General features: G+C 39.4%; 1 protein-coding gene across 2 annotated transcripts in view; it reads right to left on the bottom strand.

Annotated features, from left to right (window-relative positions):
• ZSWIM6 (zinc finger SWIM-type containing 6) overlaps positions 1–24,231 on the bottom strand; it is a 114,031-nt gene that overhangs the window by 15,764 nt on the left and 74,036 nt on the right. Inside the window, exons 5-9 of one of the 2 annotated variants that reach the window (XM_075726201.1) lie at positions 10,259–10,438; positions 8,514–8,690; positions 8,086–8,232; positions 5,292–5,438; positions 3,192–3,452 (exon numbers count right to left, since the gene is read on the bottom strand). In XM_075726201.1, coding sequence (XP_075582316.1) covers positions 3,192–3,452; positions 5,292–5,438; positions 8,086–8,232; positions 8,514–8,690; positions 10,259–10,438 — 912 coding nt within the window. Of the gene's footprint in view, positions 1–3,191; positions 3,453–5,273; positions 5,439–8,085; positions 8,233–8,513; positions 8,691–10,258; positions 10,439–24,231 lie in introns of both variants that reach the window. The other variant, XM_075726202.1, reaches the window with a different exon arrangement.

The following is a 24,231-nucleotide window of genomic DNA, read 5'->3' as shown; positions in this document are numbered from 1 at the left end:
CTTCTGGACCTTTAAAAACATTCACTATACCTTCAGTTAGAATTGGTATTCAGAGACAGAGTTTGCTATACAAAAGGTAAAGTTATATTGCTATTTTCTCTGAAATACATTACACATATGTCATGTATATAAAATGTATTACAAGTACATTAAATACCATGTATTCTTTGAGACAAGACAGATTGCAAATTGTATAGTACTAAGCACACTACCAGTGTGCATACAAATAACAGAACAGTTCCGGTGCTCCATGGGGCTCATTCAGCAAGCCTATGCTATGCAGAAGTAGAAAGCGATCATCCTAGCTTTGGCTCCACGTAGTTACACTGTGCACATGAATACCTATGAACCCTGTTGGTGCGTGACTGATTTATCACAAGTCCACCAGAAAAAAAAGAAAAAAAAAAAAAAGAAGAGTGGTTACAGTAGAAAAATGCATATATTTAATTGAAGTTCCATAGCCAATCACCACAGCAGCACCCTATCAATGTCTCACCTGACATTAGGCATTTAAATAACTCTTTGGTCTGGACTTCGTCTCCAGAGAAGACTAGGTCAGATCCTACACCAAAGCTGGTTTTGTTAGTCCATTATAGCCACATGATCTTAAAAATTGTATTTGTCGTGGGAAAATTCTCCCCATTGTTAGGGCAATGGATTTTGCTCACACTCAGTGCAGCCAGTGTAGTATTTCAACTTCGTAACAGCAGCGTCAGGATTGACAACAATAAAAAAGTTAAATGCCACTATTTCCTTGCTGAGTTTTAAATGTTCATGGTGCATATGAACCCCACTTTTAAATTTTTCCTGCAACCTTAAGACTGTTATTCCTGTTAATAGAAAACTGTGTCAGTTTTCAACTTCAGCGACTAGAGGTTCAGGCATTAAATGTTGCAAGATACAGAATAAGAACCTTACATTAAGCATTATTGGACTATTATTGCACAGACAGCAGCCAGCAGTCCTAGAAGTTACTACTACTTCTTCTACTAGAGACTCCAGCCCACCACACTTGGATGGATGGATGAATGACCGTGTGAGCACACTTCTTTGCTGCAGAGTCACATGTGTCATTTAAACTGCTTCCAGCAGCGGTTCAAACTAACATGGCTGACTCTACACTGAAGCAGATGAGGAGAGCAGATGAGGAGAAACAGCCAAGCTGTTTCAGCAATGTTTTTCTGACTGGTGCCTTAGCACAACATGCAAAGATAAAAATCACTAGGCATGAAAAAATTTTGAGCTCCATAGGTGGGCACTTCTGAGGACTTGGGCTGATTACAAAGGAAATGTCAATGAAGATTTAGTAGGTGACAGTGTGTCTCAATCATATAAAGTGAAGCTGAAAGCCATTCAAAACTAGCTGGCATTGCTTCAATGAAAGAAGCCATTTCACTATGTTTGCCAGTTGGTGGTCCAGTCAGAAACTCAGTTAGGACATGAAAAATACATGACAAACCATTTTATATGAAAATATATTCTGCCATTAACTTAGCAGTCAAGCAAAAAATTAGAACAGTTCTTGCAAAACAGTCTCATGTTCTGCTTTCCCACGCACTCAAATGGTAGCTACATACAGCATGCATTAATCTGCATTAACAGCATAGAAATCAGCTTAATATTGGATTAAGCTTTCTTTATTACATCTACAGGACTTTATAAAAACACAATTGATATGATTAGCATCTTAAATCACTGCATAGTTTTTCCTCCTTGTGAGCTGGCAGTTTCTGCCTAACCTGGAGTAAACTGAACCTATTGCAAGAAAGCCAAATTTCTTAGCACGCAGTAATGCAAGACCATCATTGCACGCTGCTCACCACAGCAATTTTGTAGGTGGTTATATTAGCAGATTTCCTGCTATGATCACTTGTTTACTACTCTAAGAAAACATAAAAAAGAATTTCAGTGATCAAAGTAGTAAACTAGAACTATCAGAGAACACTTCAGAGAAATCCTGCCTTTTCCTCATAAACCATCCATACCAGTAAATAGATGCAGCAAATTGATTTTATAATCCATAGGATCCCTGTATGGTGGTTAATAGCTGGATCTAGCAAGCAGCAATTCTTGTCCAAAGACCAGAAAACAGCAGTACAGCCACACCATAATGGAAACTCTCCCCATGGTGTGGCTTCTCTGCAGTTTCAAATGGCACCATCAGTAGGTACCAAAGTCTTTAAGGACCTGAGCAAAAATAGTGACCCAAAGCTGAGAACCCTAAACAACATACAGCACCTCTTCCATTAAAGAGGAAGTTTTAAAAGAGAAATGTCTTTCAGAAAGAAAGCAAAACCTGACTGCTGTGTAACAGTCTTCACAATTTACCTAGAGCAGTACCACACTCCCCACTATCCCCTGAGCAAGCACTCAACACTTGGACCATGCCTTTGGCTAATTGGTTCCTCTAAAGTTTTTTTCTTCCATTTAAAAAACCCAAAGCCCTGAAAGACAACTTCAGAACCCATGAGACTACTCTCTGAACATGAGGCTTAAGTGCTACGTGTTAAGTCTTTTTAAGAGCTAAGGCAAAACTATGCACTCTTTTGTACAGATTTTATTGCAACACACTGGCAATTCCCAAACAGAAATTGTTTGTCTTGGTCAAAATTTAGTCGCAACACAAGGCCTTAAGCCTCAATATTTGATCACATATTTCAATTTTCACATATGATACAAACTTCAGAGGCAAGTCCTTTTCCTAATTGCTACAAACAAAACGTTACATTTTTGTCCCAGCAATTCTAAGTGAATTTTCTGAGCTCTTCACCTAGGAACAGAGGTAAAACTCTTCAGACATTTACAAAGCTGCCAGTACCTTTTTCAGGATATAAGGAACACACAGAATTTTACAACCTGAGAACTGTTGATGGTAACGGATGTCTCTCTATTATTTACTTGTGAGCCTGGGTTGTATAATCAGGATACTGAGATTACGACAGATGACAAAACTAAAGAACAGTGTAATCAAAACAAAAGGCTTATAGGTCAATAGATGCCTTATCTCTAGAGTCTGGTGATATCTGAAGTATGTTTGATTTTCGTAAGAGATTGGAAACAAAATTTTGCTGGAGTTCTACGTCAAAAAAACATCTGAAGTATATAAGGCAGTTTCCACAGGAATACTAGTTCCGTGTGCTTGTGCAAGTGAAGACAGTTTAAAGAAGCAGTTAGCATCTATATTAAGCTACCTTCTAATAGGAAGACTGCTTGTTTTCGAAAAATCTTCACCAGAGTATCATCCAATTCAATTTCCTGTAGCTTAGAAATGAGCTGCTCCTCATTTCGACAAACCTTCTCTTGTGCATACAAGCCATCTGGCATTATTCGTTGCTGTCCCAGCCCTATCAATGCCACTTCCACAGCCAGCGTTAAATAAGATTCCCCTTCTTCTAAGAACTTGTGTGCAGGCAGGTGCTGGTACTCCAGAGATTTGCATTGCCCCATGTTCTCTGTACGGAGTGACACAAAGAGAAACACATCAGTGAATCATTCTAACCCATAATCTGCCTATAATGCCACATACACAAATGCTTCCTCTGTTAGTATTATACAACAGGCCTGGGAACTCCAAAACTTTAAAGCATCCTCTGTTTGCTAGTGTTTTTTTCAGGCTTTTTTACTTGTTACAGTTGTATTTATGATAAAAATGTGTATTATTAACACTAGAAGTCCTACTCTTAGCAAAGATTACATCTAAGTTCCACACAGACCAAGCCATTGCTTTAAAGAGTACTACCGATTCATTTGGCACTTCAGACACACCATATGACAAAATGCTATTCCAACATGTAGCAGTTTACAGTCTAATTTGGGAACAAGAAGTTACAATGGACAGATGTACGGAGATGGACAACTGCAGCAAGTGGGAAGGCTGAATGCATTTGGTAGATTGCACATGCATAGGAGGAAGTTACTTTCCAACACACACCATTTTTATTTCATGGGGTTGTTTTGTTTTTTTATAATTGCGAAGAATCTGATTTCCGATTTCTTTTAATTAAAAGTTCTTCCAGAATTGGTGGATATGGGATTAGAAAGTTATTGAAGAAAATCTAATTGAATAAAAGTAGTTTTGAGGCAAAACCCCAAGAAGACTGTGGATGTGCATATAAAAGAGATGCAGGTAGAGGAATGAATCCAGTTTCTGTCCCCACAGGTGGTGATAAGAAGCTACTGCAAAGGTGGAAAGAGAGTGAGAATCAGGAATTAATCAGTTAAGCTCCTGGGAAGCAAATACTGAAATTAAAATGGACATGCACATCCTATCTTAAATCATGTATCGATACTGCAACACTGCTTTCCAATTCGTATCATTTATAGACCACGTATGTCATCAATTTTAAGTGTTTTGTCATCAGTTTGAAGCATTACATACACTTGTAGCTAAGTAGTCCAATAACATCCTGGTCTGCAGGAGGAGGAGTGCTGCCAGCAGGCTGAGGGAGGTGATCCCTTTCCCTCTGCTCAGCACTGGTGACCCCACACCTGGAGCGCCATGTTCAGTTGTGGGCTCTGCAGTATATGGAGATACTAGAGCAGATCCAGTGCACAGCCACCAAAATGATTAAAGGACTGCAGCATCTCTCATATAATGAGAGTAAGTAAGGTGGGATTATTTAGCCTGGTGAAGAGAAGGCTCAGGAGGATCTTACCAAAATGTTTAAATGATGGGAGAATGTAAAGAAGACAGTGCCAGACTCTTCTCAGTGGTATCCTGTGACAGGACAAGAGGCAATGGGCACAGACTGAGATACAGGAAATTCCACCTAAGCATAAGAAACCATTTTGCTACCATGAGGGTGGTTGAACACTGCAAGAGGTTGCCCAGAGAGGGTCTACAGCGTTTATTCTTGGAGTTACTCAAAACCCCACCAGACACAGTCCTGGGCAACCTGCTCTAGGTGACCCTGCTCTGAGCAGAGCAAGTGGACTAGATGATCTCCAGAGGTGCCTTCCAACATCAGCAATTTTGTGATCTTGTGATTTCCTGCAACTTCTCAGAAAGAGGACAGAGCAACATTTGTGGAAGAGGGCTGCTGCTATAGTCTTATTCAGTTTTATTTCAAGTGTGAAATAAGGAATTGTCTTCAAGAATGAGTAACTGGTAATTTTTTAAGTGCTTTCATATTTTAAACATTTTCTTTCCATTGTGTTTTCTTAAGGAACACAAATGTGAGTTCTTACCCTATAAGAACACTGGTTTTGAAGCTGATTCAGAAAGCCAAGACAGCAAAATGCCTCCGGTAAATGAAGACATAAAGAAGATTGCTCCCTTTGCTTGGCCTTACCTGTGAAGTCTGAGAATCCATGGAAGCTCTCATCATCCACCCTGCAGGCCTCCATCAGACTACTGAAGAGGGTGCCAATGGGGTCCAAAGGGTGTCCCACCCAACCTTCAAGATTCGTTATTGAGGTTACTCCTCTGTGGAGAATTTCTGTGATAGAAAAGATGGAAGGAAGAAAGAGGAAAAGAGCGCACATGTTAGCCCCTCAAAACAATTATAAAACTGATCAAAAAGCTCTCAGTACAGAATTCACAGTATTTCAAGTTAAATGTTTAAATGAGGTATACAAGGAAAAAAATTGTCCTTTAAGTGGATCAAGTGCATTTTTTGTCATTCTAAAATTTCAGTCAACAAATACCTTCATGGATACTTTGTTGTGTAGCCCTCACCCATCATTCAGTTAGAACATGAAAAAATTGTTTAGTGAATTGAAGGAAGTGTGGTTGTGGTAACAGATATTAGAGATTCCCCAAATCTTCTTCTTTAATAACAGTCTTATGGCAGCAGGTCCTTTGACTCCAACTCCCAACTTTTTTCCTTCTAGACACACGACTGAACTGAGAGATCAGACACATTATGGGTGACCATTCAAAAACCATAAACAAGCCATTATGGATGCTCTGTTTCTCTGCCTGTTACACACTAACTTGAACCTGCCTCCACTTGCCCTTCCTGAGTAGCCAAATGTATTAGCCCAGAGCTGTTAAATCCTGCTTCTTGCCTATTTAAATGTGTGGGGCTACAAAATGAAACAGAGCCACACTATCAGGAGGGTGGTTTGTAGGGTTTTGGGGGTTTTTTTTGTTTGTTTGTTTTTTTTAAAGAATCCACTGATACGCAGTATGAAAAACAAACAAGTAAATCATTGTCTTACTAAAAAAATAGCATGTACTAAAGATGACAGGCAAAAGCAAGTAATATTACCAAAAAGGATTAATCAGTGACTTCTTACTGACTCACTTATGTTCTATTTATTCTATTGTGCCCACTTATGAGCTTCACTCGTGTCACACCAAACACAGGCTTCAGTCCTCCACTCATACAGACATTTAACTTTAAATCATGCAAGTGGTTCCACAGACGTCAGATCAGTCACATGCATAAAAATTAAATAGGAGAATGTGGTGTTTGTTGAACTAAAACCTAAAGCTGGGCTGTAGCTGCAGAATTCATCTGCTTAGACCAGCACACTTTGCACTATTAGAAGTGTGGTTTTTAAAAATTCCACACATAAAAGGAAAAAAAAATAAAAAAGCAGTGAGTGACAACATAGAAATGACATACTACTTTGTTTTGGGGCAGGATGGATGGCATTTCATACACTCCATTTTTTATTTATAATAGCATAATATTAGTTGACAGCTATAGAAACTGCTCACAGGGAAAGAAACTTAACAAAAGTATTGAATGTCTAGATACTGCATTAGCAACTGGGAATGAAAAGGAGCAGTACCACAACCAGCACACTTGCAGTAGACCCTTCACACCTGCAGTGGTACATACACATATGCGCGCGCACACACACTGACACAGGCCTCTCCCTTCTTACACCCCCAGCCTGAGAAGCTAGAAAAGCTGCAAAGCTTTTAAGGGAAGACTTGTTAAGGAAAGATACATTACATGATAAAAAGACTTAGCAAATACTCCTAAGTAAGAATACAAAGTGCTTTTAAGTTTTGTTCAAATCTAGGATCCATAATAGTGCTCAAAAAAACCCCTTCTTCCTTGGTTAGGAAGGGTGGGGAAGGAGGGACATAGGAACTGCCAGCTAATTTTTCTTCTGTCAGGTGTCTACCTTGTGTTCTACATGCTAATTTCTGGGAAAATATCTGCAAGCACACTTGGAAAATTTACACATATGAATTCACACTGGTGTTTTTGCATACAACGCATGAGAATACACAGAGTTAAGAGTAGCAATGAAGATCTAAAATAAAATTTCAATTAAGGGATTCTTCTAGCAGCTGAGAAAGTAATTCCAAATCCAGCTCTTCCACGTGCATTCTTTAACTACAAAGCCATCCCCCTTCTTCCACTGGCTCTTCACAGTACCAAAGTTCAGTGCGGGATTATTTTGGGTAGCAAGGATCACATGGCATAGAAGCTGTATCTGGAAGGAGAAGGTTCCTCCGAAAAAAAAAACCCAACCAAAAAAACCCCCAAAACACAAACTTCCCCCCCCCAAAAAACCCCACGGGTAGTGCTCATCCAAGGAACACCACAGAACATTTTATAAAAAACAGTGTTTCAAAAACAACAAAAAAGGCAATCCACCCCTATTCAGAAACACTAAAATTTTAAGCATTACAAGAGACTCTTTTTGAGAAGACTGCCAAATTTGATGAATTTCTGTGGTGTACTTTGCCTCATTGTCACCCTCAATATCAACTTTAGGCTTACAAGAAATATATAGTTCAACTAAATTATATATCAGAGAGAAAAGTTATTTTAAACACCTGACATGCCAAACGCAAAGCTCTGTTTAAAAGTCTGTAAATTACACAGGGTGAGTATTTTCACTGTGTAACCGAAACCCCTGACTGGGACAAAGGCCCCATCATGTCAGACATATTGCAGAAGGGAGAACAGAGCCCTTGCCCTGCACAGCTTTCAACCCAGCTTACAGGAAACCTGTGACATCCAGAACATGACAATACCACTATGATCGTTTGGACCAAAGAGTTAAAGTCACCTCTTTTGCTTTAGTTTCAAAACTGGTTTTTCTCATGCAAAGTTCCAGTCCAGTGTTATTGTCACCTCAGCACATCCTTTGCCCTTCTCTCTTTCCCACATTTACCTTTCTTCTGAGCCCGGAACATTTCCAGCTGTTTCTGCTGCTGCCTTCTTAGTGTATTAACAATAGCTATTGCTAGCCTCAGTGCTTCTCGTGGGTATCCATGAGATCGTAATGCGTCCACTCTTGCACAGGCTGTAGGAACATGTTCTGAAATGGAGAAAATAGTTGAGGAATAGCGATGCTTTCATGTCTGCAACGGCCTGTTTTACTAGGTTACTCAAAAGAGCTTATTTGTTTGGGTTTTTTTTGTTTTTAAAACTATGCAAGAGAGACTTAAAGGACTACTTCTGAGCCAGCATTTCAAGGGAGCCTCTGTTCTTTTTGCCAGGCTTTTCATTCATCTCCCCACCATCCCCCCCCAAAATAATGCCATAGAAAATGAACAAAGCAACAAGTCATGGAAACGTCTTTCCGGTTTAGCCACTTACCATGCCAGAGGGGCCACCCGTGAGAGTCAAAGAGCAAGTTTTCAGTGTCGTCATGGTAACAGTAGTTGGTGTATAGGTCACTGCTGATAATGTGCTGTAAGTGGCTGTCCTGCCAGTGCAGATCGCACGCCTCAATGGCTCGAGTGAACACTGTCCGATGTGGCCTGTTCGATGAATCTGTCATTTTCACAAGTTCAGAAAGCTGCATCAGCTTTTACTCATTCATATGTGAATCAGTCATTCAGAGTATTCTTGTCTTCTGCCTATTCACCAACCCCTGAAGGACGGCAGCCTGCCTTGCCCCCCTCTGCACCGAGCAGCCTGCAGATGACATTTCACATCCTATTATTACCCAACAGCTCAGACCAAGTGTGTGCCATTCACTTTGCATTCAGAGAGATCTACAAATCAGCATGGCTGATGCTAAACAGGACTTGCAGAGGTAACAGCTAGAGATGAAGGACATTTAACAGCACATACAGAACTCCCCTAAAAACAAACTAGAAATTATAGGGCACACAGCTACTCAAGCATTCTCAGCTTCTCTTCTCCTGGGACCCAGAGCTGCCAGGATGAGGGGATGGATAAACATCACAAAGATTTTTACTTGTTCCCTTTGAGGAGTGACATTAACTTTGAGCACTTGTACAATTTTTTTTTTCGTCATAAACATATACAAATACTATAAAGAAAGTGAGGTACTGAGGCCATGTAACATAATCCTTACTGAACATCTATGGCAAAACCACTCTGTCGACATGGCACTATGTCTGAACGTTGAGATGCCGTGTCAAGTGACCAACTAGCCTACCCAGGTTGAGCTGAAGATCACAAGATACAGAAAGCAAAACACCTCTGTAGGGAGTTACATGCTGAATGAACTACTGTCCCCAACTAGCTGCGAGATTTAAAAATGAACCAAGTCTATTTCCTTCAGAGGTAGACTTCCAAGAAAAAGAAACAAGGAAAAACCCATCTAAGTCCAAATCTTCCAGCTCCCAAGCATTTAACTTTATCAATTACATGAAACACGTAATAAAATACTGAGGGTTTTGAGGATTACAAGGGTGTTTTCCCAGGTAAATATCCTGCATCTTCCCCAGTTATTAGCGAAGTAGCCATCTTTGCTTGAAGATGACTGAACAAGACTTCTGTCAGATTTGATAATCACATTTTAGATTAGGAAGCATGATATTGAGTAAGAAGAGACACCTCCTCCAAGACAGCAGCGTTGCCTCTGCACCCCCCACACCTGGCAATGCAGACTGCACATACAGAGCACATCCCACAGATAGCTGCTTTAGTTTCTCACACGCTCAAGTGTAATGCAGTTGCAACAGATCACTCTTTAAATAGGTATCAAAGGCTTCGTAACTGCAAACAAAATAAAAACCCCAACACCAGAAGGAATACAGGATTATAGTCAAGCAAAGAAACAGGCTTTTACAAGACATACTTCGAGGACATCCAATTTTCATGCAACACATATTTAGAAGCACCAAGTGAAAAGTTAGAAGACCTGTCTACAACAAATACTTGCTTTGAAAACGTTGCAGCCCCAGCACAAAAAAAACCACCTATTTATCCTTTCTGCAAGGACAGTATTAGTGAAAACAATTTTGGCTGGTCAATCCTCAACAAGAAAGTTACTTGTCCCAGGAAAGAGTGCTGAATTCTGCAAGGCTAGAGTATATAAGATAGAGGTTATATTATATGTTGCAGTCAGTGCATATGTTTAGGCTCACCTTGGTTAGCATTTGCACCCTGAGGCAAAGCATTGGTTAAATTGGGCAGCTCGTTTCCATGGTTTCCATCTTCCCAGGGACAAACATCCACACTGTTCCATTTTTTCAGCTGTTTTAGCCAACTGGCCTTCTGCTCCAACTTGCAGTGGGGATTTAAGACTATACACATCCACAGAGCACCTGATTTTAAAAAAATTGCTAAATTATGTTTTCTATTAAAAATGCAGCAGCCAATGACTAATTGCAAACTTCTATACTGTAACACTTTTTCTCCCCTCAAAGTCTACACTGTTTGCTTCCCAGCTATACCTAACACCAGGCAGACTGAATTCCCAATGCAGGATCTTGGAGCTGGTGTGGCCCATCTGAAGCAGTTGAAAGATGGTACACCAAGCCAACTTTCTCAATTAAAAGGCATTAAGAGGTCTTTTGTATTAGAAAATCCAGAGTTCAATGTATGGCTCATCAGACAGGAACATCAAGTGAAAAGCAAACAAGAATTCACATAAAGTTACGGCAGGAAATTACTCAAGTTTTTCTTCCAATTTTTGTACCAGAAGCAAATGCTGTTTTCTGTGAACAAGAACTATGTATCTTCCAGCTTCACATTACAGGAACCAAAGAAGTGCATTAGTAAGACATGTTTTTTGTAAACATATACTTCCACACTCAGAACCAAGCAGGAGTACAGCTGATCATATAACTCATTTGCAAACACATCTGAGTCTCAGAGATCCAGTAAACACTGGTTTTGTGCAGTCTAATAGGAATAAGATATTTTTACTGCAATTACTTCAGTAATTTGGTTACACTAGAAAATTTGTTTTACATTTTCTGTTTATGGAGCTCAAAGGGAAAGCTAATTTGTGCTGACATTTCACACATACCATCACTTTGGAACTGCTCCCTGAGACTATGTAGAGCAGGCATAAATACATCAAGGTCTCTAGCAACAATTTTCCAATGCAAAGATTTTTCTCTAAATCAGCTGTCTCTTCAACAGCATGAACTTTGACAGAAGCATGAAGACATCTGAAAGTACTGTTTAGCAACAGTTCATTTGCTCATTAAGAACGAGCTTTATATGCTACAAGAGATTTAGAGAATATGCTTAAACTATGCAATCTTCATGACAGGCTGAAAAAAAAGAAGAGTAAAAATGCAGCTGGTTCTTCTGATAGTAAAATTCTCACATTCAAGTGTTCTGTTGCTAACTAAGAATGCAAAATGAATACCCAGAGAACAGGCAATCACGTTACATTCATTCCTAAAGTAACTTGGCATGTTGGTATGCCACAGCACAGGAGCCAGTGGAAACACAGCTTGATCCTTAAGGTTGCAAGTCCCCTGCTGTTCAGACCAACATGGAATGGGGAAATAATATCAAAGAAATCTGAAACATGATATGGTACAGTGCAGAACAACAGAGACACTGCACTGCTTCAGATTATTACTGCACAGTAGTTAAATACAGTACAGCAAGTGTTTTGTTTTGGTTTTTTAAGTGTCTGAAACATGCCATAGGAGTGAATAAGGCCAATACTGTTTATAAAAACTTCTTTTGAAATCAAATCATATGACTTTCTTCAGACACACTTGTCAACATGCTTCACTCTCCAAACAGAGTCAAATTACAACTGGTTCTCATTATTAAGCACCAATGCATTCAGCACTGCCCAAGACAGAACAACTGTATTTCTTGTCATCTGTAAACAAAACAGAAGATGGGGCATACTGGAAAGCCTTGGAGAATAGTTAACTTGGGCTTGCTTATTTATTTTCAAAATCAAGTATCACTTGAGGGCACTAAGGAGACACTGTACCTCTCAGCATCTAACAAAAAAAAAAAGCCAATTTAATACTTTGTAACCAGATTCCCAGTGTTTTCAGACTGAAGCAAAAGCAAAGTGGAACACCTTAACTGCATTTGGTGAGTACTTAAATCATCCAGCAAGGTGGAACACACACTACTGATTACACCATGCCCCTACAAAATGAGTGGCCTTTTCTTTTTCCACATCTCAGAAACACCACTAGAGGCAAAGGAATTCATTCGCCTTCTTCAGAAGCTCCAGTATGCATGCAGTACATCTAAGAGGCAGAGAGAGGGAAGAGATACCTCAAAGTACTAAAATCCTTTAAAAACTTCTTTGGTTTAAAGAGGGAAACTATATCAAGCATAACTACATTGTCTCAGAAAGCCAGGCTATTTTTATACAAATGAAGCACACAGACAAGTGTATTTCTAATAAACCCCACACAAACCACCTAAAATTTCAATAGAGCCCAACTGCACCCTGCTCCCAGTGACTTCAGGGCAAGCTGCACGCACATCTGAGATCTCAACCAGCTTTCACGGCTGCCCAATTCCCTGCAGGAAGAGGAGTGCGAGACAAAACTCCCTCACGAGAAGAGAAGGGAACAGAAAGAGCCTCAGGCTCAGCTCCTGTAGTGCTACAAAGGCTACCATCTGGGAGAAGGATGCATAATGCCAATGACCCCACACTCTTCAGCCTGTTTGGGTATCTAGGTTTTTTGGTTCAGGTTTTTTTGTGTGTGTGTTTTTTCTTTTTTTTTTTTTTTTTTCCCCTAGCATGTGTGCATTTGCCTGTATTCATACTTCTTCCTCCTCCTGCTCCCTAAGTGCCTTCCCCCTCCCCTGACATCTGCTCCATTCTGGCTCTTTCAATTCACTGGTTCCTGTCCTGCTCCTAGCACTGAAAAGTCTGAGGAAAACGTTCACTTGTGCCCAGATTTTTACCACATGCCAACTGGAAGGAGCCTGGAGGATATTCTTCCTATTTCACTCTGATGCTGCTCAGTGGAAGCCCCCCTGAGCTGGCCCTTAAATGTCACCACCAACCTGAAGGCTTACACTGGCCTCAAACAAGAGAGTCTATATTTTCTGCTCCCATACAGGGAAACAGCTGATCACACTTACCCCTTACCACAGATAAGGCTTACAGAAAAATGAAGGGCAGCTACTTGCTATTTGTGGAGAAGGTATTAAATCCATTTGCAGTGACTTCAGCCTGCAAACTGCTGTTGGCAACAGTCTATACTCAAAAAAATTCTCCCAAAATAAATTCCTGGCATTCTCAAGTTTACCTGTTTGACTAGATTTAATGATGTCACCAATGCCACCTGCAATATGAACAAATGCCTCATTAAATGAAAAAAAAACCAACCCCACCCAACAGAGAATGTGTTTGTGTTTATATATTCTGTTTTTCTCTCTAACACAGCTCACTCTTCCTCCTGTCTCCCTTTCCCCAGGCACCAGGTATCTTCTTCACACTGGTTCTCAGAGGGCTGACACATCTTCCTCCCTGAACTACATGCTACTAAACCAAAAGGAAAGTTCTGATTTGGATCCCTCAACTGTGACCATCTGTCCAATACAGAACTCCTCACATCCAGTGGCAAAATGATCATAACCCAATATATAAAAATATTTCCCCCCGAAGAAAATTGGAAAATAAGACATGCTGCGACTGCAATTCGGTATTAATTTCACAGGGGAATGAATATTAGAACTGTCTTATTGCAGTGATAAATTGCCGATTTTGGTTCAACACTAATCCTTTTGACCTGGAAAAAGCCAGCTTTGCCAAAACAGACCTTTGGTTCGGACAGCCCTCCTTTTGAAAATGCATGGTTGTCATTCATCTTTAGTGTGCCTCACACCACAAAGAAAAAAAAAAAAGGTTATTGCTTTACACAATGCATGCCTTCCTTGTACATACAAGGGAACATCAGTACTTTTGTGTTTCTCAGTAGACATCCATACCTTTGAATTCATGGGGGAGAAAGGGACAGCATGCCTTTACACTGATTAGGATTTAAATATGCAAATGGAAAACCATTAAGAAGTATTCAGTCACTGTAAAAGTAGATGTTGTAATAATTACACATCCTGTGTATGCATGGATTCATGAAGCCAAAGGAGGTGCAAGGAATGTATACAAACTCTCCCAAGAGATTAAGCACTGCTCAGTTTTCATAAATCCCATTATATTTTACTCTCACCCCAGTAAATGGAAAGGTGGTGATGGAAACGGTTTTAGTGGGGCACTAGGACACTGACCATGACTGAAGATCCAGCATACAATTCCATTTGATTGTTTGATTACAGTCTTCCCCAGAAATCTGCTTTTCTTAGAAGTGTTATGCTACCTTGTCAGGGCTGCTGTGTAGCTAAGCTTGGGTCAGCATTTACTCATTTACAATACCTGTGTAATCAATGGCTGAGACTTAGGCTTTGTTGTGGAATTTTACATTAATATACTTAAGGTCAACCCATTCATTTGCAAAATTAAAGTATGCAAGAAGCAGATGCACATCTACTGTGACATATCTTTGCCCTTCCCATTAATGCACATCTCTTTGTAAAAAAGAAAAACCCATAAGCTAGCAGCATTTGATCATTTCAAAGAAAATGGAGCCAGGTAATCAAGATCATTCCCTTCGTGCAACAGACAAGTCAGCTTCAGCACTTCCTGCACACTTGCCACTGTGCCCCATTTGAGCCTAATCAATTCTATTACAAAAGCATCATTTTCCAGCATTGGAAGTGCCAGAACAGAAACAATACTAGGAGACAGAACCTATGACCGCTTTACAGTAGAAGTGTCAGCAAAGGATTTTAAAGTGGTTTACACCTGTTTTTTAAACACATATGCACTTTCACTGGGACAGCCACTTGGAAACCTCAAAGAAGGTAGTCTATGGTATTTATTGCTTCTCAAGGAGAAGGACAAGTGCTTTCAGAATGGCTAGTAAAGCCACCTCCCTCCTCCAGGCACAGAGATATCTCCATTAGAACAAAGCATAATCAGAAGTCCCACTGGAGAATGCTCCAATTAAACAGTTGCTTTTATGGAACAGTGAAGATAGGCAAAGCACTTCAGTGCTGTTCTCTCCTTGATAAGAACCCCAAGGAAAAGTACTCTCAGCATTCAGTTGGATCCAAGTTGCAATTTTATTCATAGAAACAATTCCTTAATGCATTCTGGTTTCTCTGTGCAGCCTTCAGAAAAAAAAAGGCTTTCTATGGGTGCTGTGTTTCTTGGAGAACAGAATGTTTCATTTTGCTCTAATTCATTCTATTACTGAATTAAACTTTGATGTATTGGTCTTGACAAGTGCTTCATGCTGATTGTATTGTGTATGATAGTATAATCACTCCCCATGCATTTCGCACTAGCTGGCTGATTAATGCAATAGATTACCTGCAGCACTGATGGCAAGAGGGAATCATTGCCCTTCTGCACACTAAACTCTGAATGTGCATTAGAGGGAGTGGAGGTTTAAGCCAGGGACAAAAAAAAAATGCCTAATTCCTTAGGTTTCCCTTTCTCTCTTGCTGCATACTGCTGCTCCAAGGGTTAAAGGCACATGTGTATTTGGCTGAAAGGAAACAAGTATTTACATATTGAGATTCTATTCTAAGCTATCATCAACTACATGCTCTGATCTCAGTGTGTCAAGTAGCAAAAAATTCCTGCTCTCATCTTCCTACATCTTCAACTTTTAGCACAATGGAAAAAAGAACTAGCCAAGCACTTCTGTCATTTTGCATGAGCCCATTGTTCTGGGTTATACCTTTTTGAGTTTGTTTTAAAAAGTGCTGCATCTTTGCAGATACTCTGCCATTTGACCAAAGGGTTTCATATAAGAACAGAAATTTGCTTGAAAGATGCAATTTACAGTATCATAGCCTAAGACTACAATCTCCCTAAGAGAGCACTTAGGATCTGTCACGTGTCCATTAGATGCCTGTCTAGGCACCTACAGTAGCCTGTAACGTGACCACTGTAGCAAGACCTGGGCTATTAGTCTGCAAAGCTAGAGGAAGATAGAGGAAAGTATACCTGCAAATGAATCTCACCAATTAATCTCCCTCGTATTCACAAAATCACTCATTCATTTGTTCACAAACAATTACTTGAAGGTAAAAGCATTGCTAATACTAGCAGAAATAGTAAAAAAATACTCCTTTATGAGTATCTTAATATGATTCTTCACAATTTTAAGTTGTTGCCAGTATTTACAACTAGGTCATGAACATAAAGTGTGCTCCTCCCTAAAACAAAGACCAGGTATTTTATCCAATATTTTAACTGGTAATACACTCTCAGCACTCACAGTCTCTTTTCAGAGACTTTGACAATTTTCAGAAGAAAAGTTATGTGACTACTAACTATAAATACACTAACCTACCTCTATTTAAATTTATCATTGAGATGAATGAATCCCTCTCAGTTCATTTTTTTAGGAAGATGCAAAACTGGAAAGTTTGATAAGTTTGTCAAAGAAAACAAGATATTCATAAGAGAAAGGTATGAAAACACCTCTTTTTAAGAAAAAAAAAGTGGAGCAATTGCAAACACTCCCTTGCATAGCGGGAAGTTCAGGAAAAAGGTATGATTGCCACAACTATGCTCACAGAATGTAAATAACCCACTGTAACCAGCCAGAACAACACATTCTGATTGTCTAGTCTGAATTCCTTCCTACTCTAAAATTTCCTGAGTTACTCTTGTCTTCCAGTCCAAAAGTGATGAGTTTTTACAAAAACAGCACACCTCAATTCAGATTTCTAATACAAGAATCTAGCACAGCTCCTGATTAGCTGATCCACTGCCTGGCTACCACAACTCAAAATTCTAAGCTTATTTCGAGTTTTCTGGTTAAATTTGTCCAATTTGTCCAACTCCGACGACAGTTTCAGCTACCTTCTGTTTGCTTGGCGGAAGTGTCTTTCCTATTGATTTTTTAGTGTACGCAGGTTAATTTAAACTATGAGGGATTTCCTTTGTCTTGCTTTGACAGACCCAAGCAGACTGAGACTCTCGCACCTCTCACTTTGAATTGCTTTTCCAACTTTTCATTTATTTTTCCAGTACCCATTCAAGACGGAGAACTGGAAAACACCACAAGGCTAGATTGTTGGACCATAGTAAAGCTCAGATAAATCAGCGAAGATTCAGCAATTCCTCTCCACGAACCTATTACTTCTCTCTACCTATGGCATTCACAAAAAGTGGTACTGGAAAATTAAATGGCAGCTTAATGTTACTGAAGTATTAAAAATAAAGAGTGAGATGAAGGATAAAAATAATGCTAAGTACCAGCTAGGGCTCATAGTAAAACTCTGCCCATAATCTTGGCAGTCACGATCCCACAGTTAGGGCCGCAATGAGTTTTGTACCAGCTCTAATACAGAACATTTTTTTAGGACATTTGTAAGTAAATCAGTTCAACAGCTTAGGAATAAAAGCTTCAAAAACTGTTTTAATGTGGGTACTTCAAGAAATTGGGCTCCTGCTGTAAAAGTACTTCCCATCCAACTGAACTAAACAGAAACCCAAACTTTTTGTATTGCTTTAAAAATAAGCCCCTCAAGCTATGCTTATAAACTGAAGTTAATTACTTTCACCATTATTCCTCAAATCTGATAAATGCCACAGGAAGGAACACCATCATTGAAAATAGTTCCCACTTACTGTCATACTCTGGCCTCATACACCCGCATTTCAAATATTATTATGGCACATGCCAATAATGAAGGAGGAAGGAAATCATCCTCAAAGAAGACAGACAGAACTCATCTTCGCAGAACTGCGGCCTGGCTTCATTCACCAGGGAAATGAAGGTGACAGCAACAACCAAGACACTCCAGGGCCATGACAGCAATTTCTTTAAGCTGTCATCCATAACTTAGGCCTTAGAGAAGCAAAACTGTCTTGTGATGCTAACTCAGAAGTATTGTTAATTTAGTGCCTCCAATTGTGCTATCATTCAAATACACTGGCATATATGAACAGCTTATTCTGTGAAAGAGCAGATGTAACCTTAAGTGCATGAACTGAAGGCACACGTGTTTTATAACTGTATGGCCACCACACCATGGCAGCTAAGAGTAAACAAAATGTAAGAGAAGGATTATCAGTTGAGCAAAGACAGCCTACTGGATATGATACAGTTAAAGACACAAATATGTGTAAGATATCACTCTAGCTAGAAGTCCCATGATGAAAGACCAAGGGAAATGGTGCAAAGCATGGTGCATCCCACTTCCTCTGAAACATAGGTCTTCCTACAGCTTTCACTTCAAGGTCAGAAATGTACTATCTGCAACTGATTAATCTAACTGTAGAAATCTGAATTTTCTACAGGTGCATTGGTACTGTCCTTAGCTTTAAATATGGGGAAAAGTGAATGCTTCTACTGCATAGTTGATCCTAAAAAGAGATTGCAAGAAGTATGCAGCTCCAGAGAAATGGTATTAGAGCACAAAAACTGTAATGAATGCTTAACTTTAGTGATTCTTTTTCATGGTAGCCCTGAAGTAGTCATCAAATCTGGCATCAGGAAGGAATTTCTCTAGGGGCATATTGGCAACAACCCTAGCTGCTTTTGTCCTTTTTTCCCCCTCCATTTAAGTATTAAGCAGAGATAATCTGTTTAGAACAGCTGGCACGTCCCATTCATGCAAGTTTGTCTCTCTAATTACAAAGGGAAAGAATGTCTGAGATCAAAATATAGATGTAGAATAGCTTCATTTAGTTAAGGTTAAAAGAATCTAACATGGTCTTTTCTAGAGATGAATATGAACTTTTATCAGAAAAATTCAGACTGATTTCCAAGTAAAAAAAGCATTATTTAAGAGTCAATCATTAGTTTGCTCTTGGCAAAATGGTAATTAACTCTCTCAATTAATCTATAATGATTCCTTCCCTAAATTCAACATTTAGAATTAAGTTTTAGATGAGGAGCAAAGTGTTACTAACAAAAATTTAGGCATGATCCTTCAGGAAATATATTGTACTATTTCTCTGCATGACATGACCTTGTATAATGATATTTTAGTTTTAAGTTTTAACACAAAAGTGTATCACCCTAATCCAGAAAGTGGCCAAAGTATCAGAAAATGTGAACTCAAAGTAGACCAGCAGGCTGTTCCAACATTTATTTAAAAAGCAGCCCAGAATAGGACAAAGTACTAGTGAAAAACTACTAAGACTACTAGCACTACTAAGACAAAGACATGTTATTCCACTCAGGAAATACCTTTATGACAACAACCCATTTAGTATACATAACAGAGAGGATTCTAAGGATGTCACCCAGGAAAGCTTTATCCCATGAATGAGGCTCATCACAGTATCATGAGAGGTTCCTACACTTAAAAACTTTAGATACCAACAACTGGTTGAGGTAGGCAGGAGAAGCTTATGCATTAAAGTGTGGAGACTACCCAGCTGGAAGTAGAGAATACCTTTTAAGTTCTCCTCAACATCATAAAAATAAGAGGACCAGAGACCAGGATCATCATGACACAAACCCAGAAGGCATTCGTCAGCGTTATCCACTGCCCTGCCTTGCAAGAGCTCTTTGGACACAGCTTCTCCCCCATGACACAGCCATCATATTTTTCTTCCACAAGAAACTAATCCTTGACTTAAAAAACCCCAGCTCTCCTCCCCCTTAAACAGTTCTTAAATATCAAAATGGAGGAAATCTGCTAGAAATGTTTGTTTTGAAACATGCAAATTACGTGAAATTTCTTCACCACAAATGCAAGCAAGAGGATATAAAGATACTGAAAATGGTAGTTCACAAAAATAAAAATCTGATCCTGTAATCTACATGTTGACAAGCTGTTGGGCTCCATCACTCCACCAAGCAGTAGATACTTGTCTTAAGATTCTTCTACTTGACTGCTTTCATCAGATTAAGCATCTGGGATTTAATTTAACAGTTTCAGCTTTATTAAGCTGTCACAAGAGCAGCCCCGCTTTGATAACAGTAGCTGCTCCAATTATGGCTTGGTTTAGGGTTGACAAGTATAATGATTCATTCGTGGCACATGAGAAGCAATAAAAGGTTGTTTTGCATTACAGCTTTAAAAATGTGGGCACTTTTTTCATTTAATTTGTCACTTAGCTTTTGCTAAGAGGACATTTAAATTGCAGTAAAAGGCAAATGGGGCTTTTAGTTTAAATGTAATCCCCATATTTAAATGATCTGTAATGGTGCAGTGTTCGAGTGGGAACACTATTGTTTCACAGTGGGCCCTGATGGTGACATGTGACATTTGTATTCAGGTCCTGTATTATCCATGTGGCTAAAGGGCTTCCAATTTCATTTCACAGCCAGAAGCCTGCAGAAAACACCAATTAACTTGCAGATCCCATTTGCCGACAAAACTCAGCCTCTTCCCGATGTCTGGCATCTGGCAGTGCTCAACATTTAATTCCAAAGCAGGGCCTCACAGTCATCATGATCCCTGGGCTGGGGCACAAAGTCAAATTTTACCCCTTTTTTTAAGGAAATCTTTTCACTTTTGTAGAGAACAATCAACTTCTACTTAATTTTTCATGGATGAATATTAACAAATTATTGCTGTAGTAAGATTGCATGGTCCTTTTTTTCCCTCCAGACTACAAAGGTTAACTGACCTTTTCTTTAAATGGGAGATCTCAGCTCAACAGGCATCAGCACATATTTACTGTGCATTTCCATACCCCCCCATTTTAACAATACAATTTGATTAAACAGGCAAACGAAGGGGCTTCAGATAATTCATCATTCTGACACACTGAAGTCCTCAACCATGGTCACCAAGAGTTGAAAACCTAAAGATCAGCATGTGACATTTACCTACTGAGACACCATTTAAACAGCAACAACATGAAGAATTCTACTCTGCTCTAAACTCTGGACAGCGCATTTATGTATTACTGTGGCAAGTTGGAAGTGTTCACCAGTGCTTCACTGAAGTTGCTTCTGAATTCTTCTAGTATGAGAAGTATATGAGCTAAGCCTTATAGCTTTGACCTGTAATCTTGATCTTTCTGATGCTACCTTTGGAGTTCATAAGTAGCATTTAGCTCAACCCATTCTTTGATGTACAACAGGGGAATTTACTGAGTATAATTATTATAGTCTTCCTCCTGATCTAAAGACTTTAAAAACCAACTAGCTAGTTACGTGTAAGGTTTTTTTGTTAACTTGTGGCTTTTGAATCGTAAATTGCTTACGGAATTAGGATTTTGTATTAGAAAATCACCAGGTTCATACTTAGCTGTGAAGTAGTTAAGTATTTGTGGATTTTGGGTGGGGTTGGGTCCCCCTCTGCCTTTTTTTTTTTTTAAAATCAGCACCTTCAAACATTCAAACCCCATCTGAGTCCTACTGAAGTCAACAATTTACCATAAACTTCAGCAGGAACTCTGATCAGAGCCCATCATGTCCTTCCAGTACCCTTGCCAGTGCCCAATGCCAGGCAGGAAGCATCAGTTAAATTCTAATGAAAGGCTTGAGTGACCCAATCAAGGAGCAAAGCTGAAGTTATTTAAGTATGCTTAAAAAACCCATGCCAAGATGGAACTGACAAAGTGGCCATATGCCTAGCAGTTGGCAGGCAGCATACCAGGCCAAGCAAGCAAGCCTTTATTAAGCAGAGTCTATATTTACATACTTTTTATGTCCTAAAATTCTCTGTAACTACAATGTTAAATTGCTACCTACCTCTCAAATAAATGAGATCATAGATAAAACATTTTTTTAAAGACATACGTATACACCACTCCCAGATTACTCTGAACAGATAATACAAAAAGTTAAGTACGCAAAGGTCTGTCACTCCATTTATTGATATTTTAGTTCTGACATCCTAGAAGATGACAAGACAGGAAGCCAACATTATTTTAGAACATAATAACAACATCGCCCCCTTAAACACAATGTCTGAGTTTTCTGTCACTACTGGCACAGATCATATGCTGCCGGGGCCATCCTGCTCTTCCTCGTGCAGCTTGCTATTTTAACTCTGGTATCCCTTAAAATGTCCTTCAATTTTTGCACATGCACTTTTTTTTTTGAGATGCACATTTCACCTGGAAAAAAGGGATGTGTTTAATCTGAGTGAAACTCAGGGTGAAATCCTAGCAAAAACATGGCAGCAGCCTTCACACAACATAGGAGTCAAGCTGGAGAGTTTCATCCAATCAACAGCAATTTTGAGGGAACTTGCTAAGCACCAGTGGAAGGAATCCTACTGGTGTGGGGAAGAAATAGACAGTTTAGCAACATAAACACAAGCTGGAGGTGGAAGAACCAAGTTAAGTTCTACCCTTAGCCTACTGCACACCTGAATGATTGAAATGTATTTGCAATTGACACCATGGCACACAATCAACATATTTTGATACTGTTAGAGGCATCAGAGCAGTTCAGGACTGAAACAACAGGGTCTGCCTCAGACTGCAAATACACCAGCTGAGGTAGTGGTGAGGCTGGAGGTTGCACTGCAGCTTTTTGGGAGTGGCACCTGTAATTCTGATCAAAGGTAAACTAACCAATTCAATTAATGTAAAATATTGCTTATTCGATGCAGCAAGGCAGAGAGATTCCACCTCCTCTACCTTCAGACAGGTGCTGTCAAGAAAATGATGTCATTATGAAACTGATGAAACAAGAAGAGGAGCCACTAAGAAAATTTAACAAAACCTTTTATGTTTATTGGCAGCATGTGGTAAGACTGCTACAGGTAACAGATGGAGAACACATTTCTGCTTCTCCCACCACCTACCAGCTCAACCCACATAAGCAATGAAGCATGAGACCCTCCAGTTTTCAGTATGGTGGGATACAATTTTGCTGCGTACATAGAATCATAGAATGTCCAGCTAAGCACATGCCCTGCTTGGCAAAAACTGTTATTCCTGAATAAGCCAAAGCATCATTAAAATTACATAGTAAAAGGGTTGTTACACTTGAAGACAAGTAGTTATATCTACAGTCTCTGACAGAGCTTTGCCTGCTCTGATATTAAGGCTTTCTACCACAGAAGTCTATAATCTCAACTAGAGAGCTAGTGCTTTATTAGCTTAATGCTTCATTTAGAGTGAACATAATTTATGCTATGCAGGTTACATCTAGTCTTAGTCTGACCAGTCAACATGCAATCATGGTCATCTCTAACCTTTAACAGTGGAAAAAAGTTTTGCTTTTGACACTTCCTTTCTAAATGAAGCATGTTATTCTTGCTTGGATTTAATTTCATATAGCGTGATTTTGGACCTTTAAAATACATCAAGAGCATTAAGGTCTTTGGCTCTCTTCTCTGCAGTGTTTACATAATGTCCCACAGGGCATCATCTCTAAGGTTTTTGTTTTATTTAATATTTATTTATTTCTATTTTCCATGCCACAGTCAGGCATAACAGTAGACCAGAACACATGTCAAGACAGACTCCTTTAAGTCTAGATTTAAAGTGCCTTTCCAGATTGAGTGAGAGCACAGGTAACTACTCCGAGTCCCGTGAACCACAAGGCAATTCCATTTAGGCTGTGTGTCTTCAGCTTGCTTTGAGAAAGCCTCCAAGACAGCATCCAAAACCTTACTACAGCTAAGATACACACATTAATCCCTTCATTCATACACTCAGTGAATTATCTTTTAGAGAAACAAGTTAGGTTTACCCCTGTATTTTAAATTCATTATCTCCTACACACTTACACACCAACCAGTTAGTAGTTTGTTCCAGTACCTTACATCTAGGAAAGCAATGCTTGTGGCTACTTAATATTGTTTCCGCTCACCTACCCACCTTTAAAATATTGGTGACATTTACATTCAAGCTGTTTTGAATTTCCCCTCCCTACCACAAATTCCTATACATTTTGAGAACTTCTGAAGCAGTAGTTCAAAACTGTATTAGCAAGTTTCTGGAACACTTTAGAGCAAGTGTGCTCAGACCTTACTAGTTTAAATATTCCTTTCTGATTTCAGCCTGTGTCCCTCTCTCCATTGTACAACTGAGTCATGTATCTGGTCACAACTGACCTTTCCTGTAAAGCAGTGTTAATTGTTTTAGCCTTTTAGCCCTCTGTTGTTTGATCTCTTTTCCTGATCAGTAATGGAATTCTACTTTCCTTTGTTGCTATCTTCTCATACTCTT

Source organism: Pelecanus crispus, chromosome Z (genome assembly GCF_030463565.1).
Source record: "Pelecanus crispus isolate bPelCri1 chromosome Z, bPelCri1.pri, whole genome shotgun sequence".
Classification (NCBI taxonomy): Eukaryota; Metazoa; Chordata; class Aves; order Pelecaniformes; family Pelecanidae; genus Pelecanus; species Pelecanus crispus.
The sequence above is the reverse complement of the archived record's forward strand: the minus strand, read 5'-3'. Positions and strand labels throughout refer to the sequence as shown.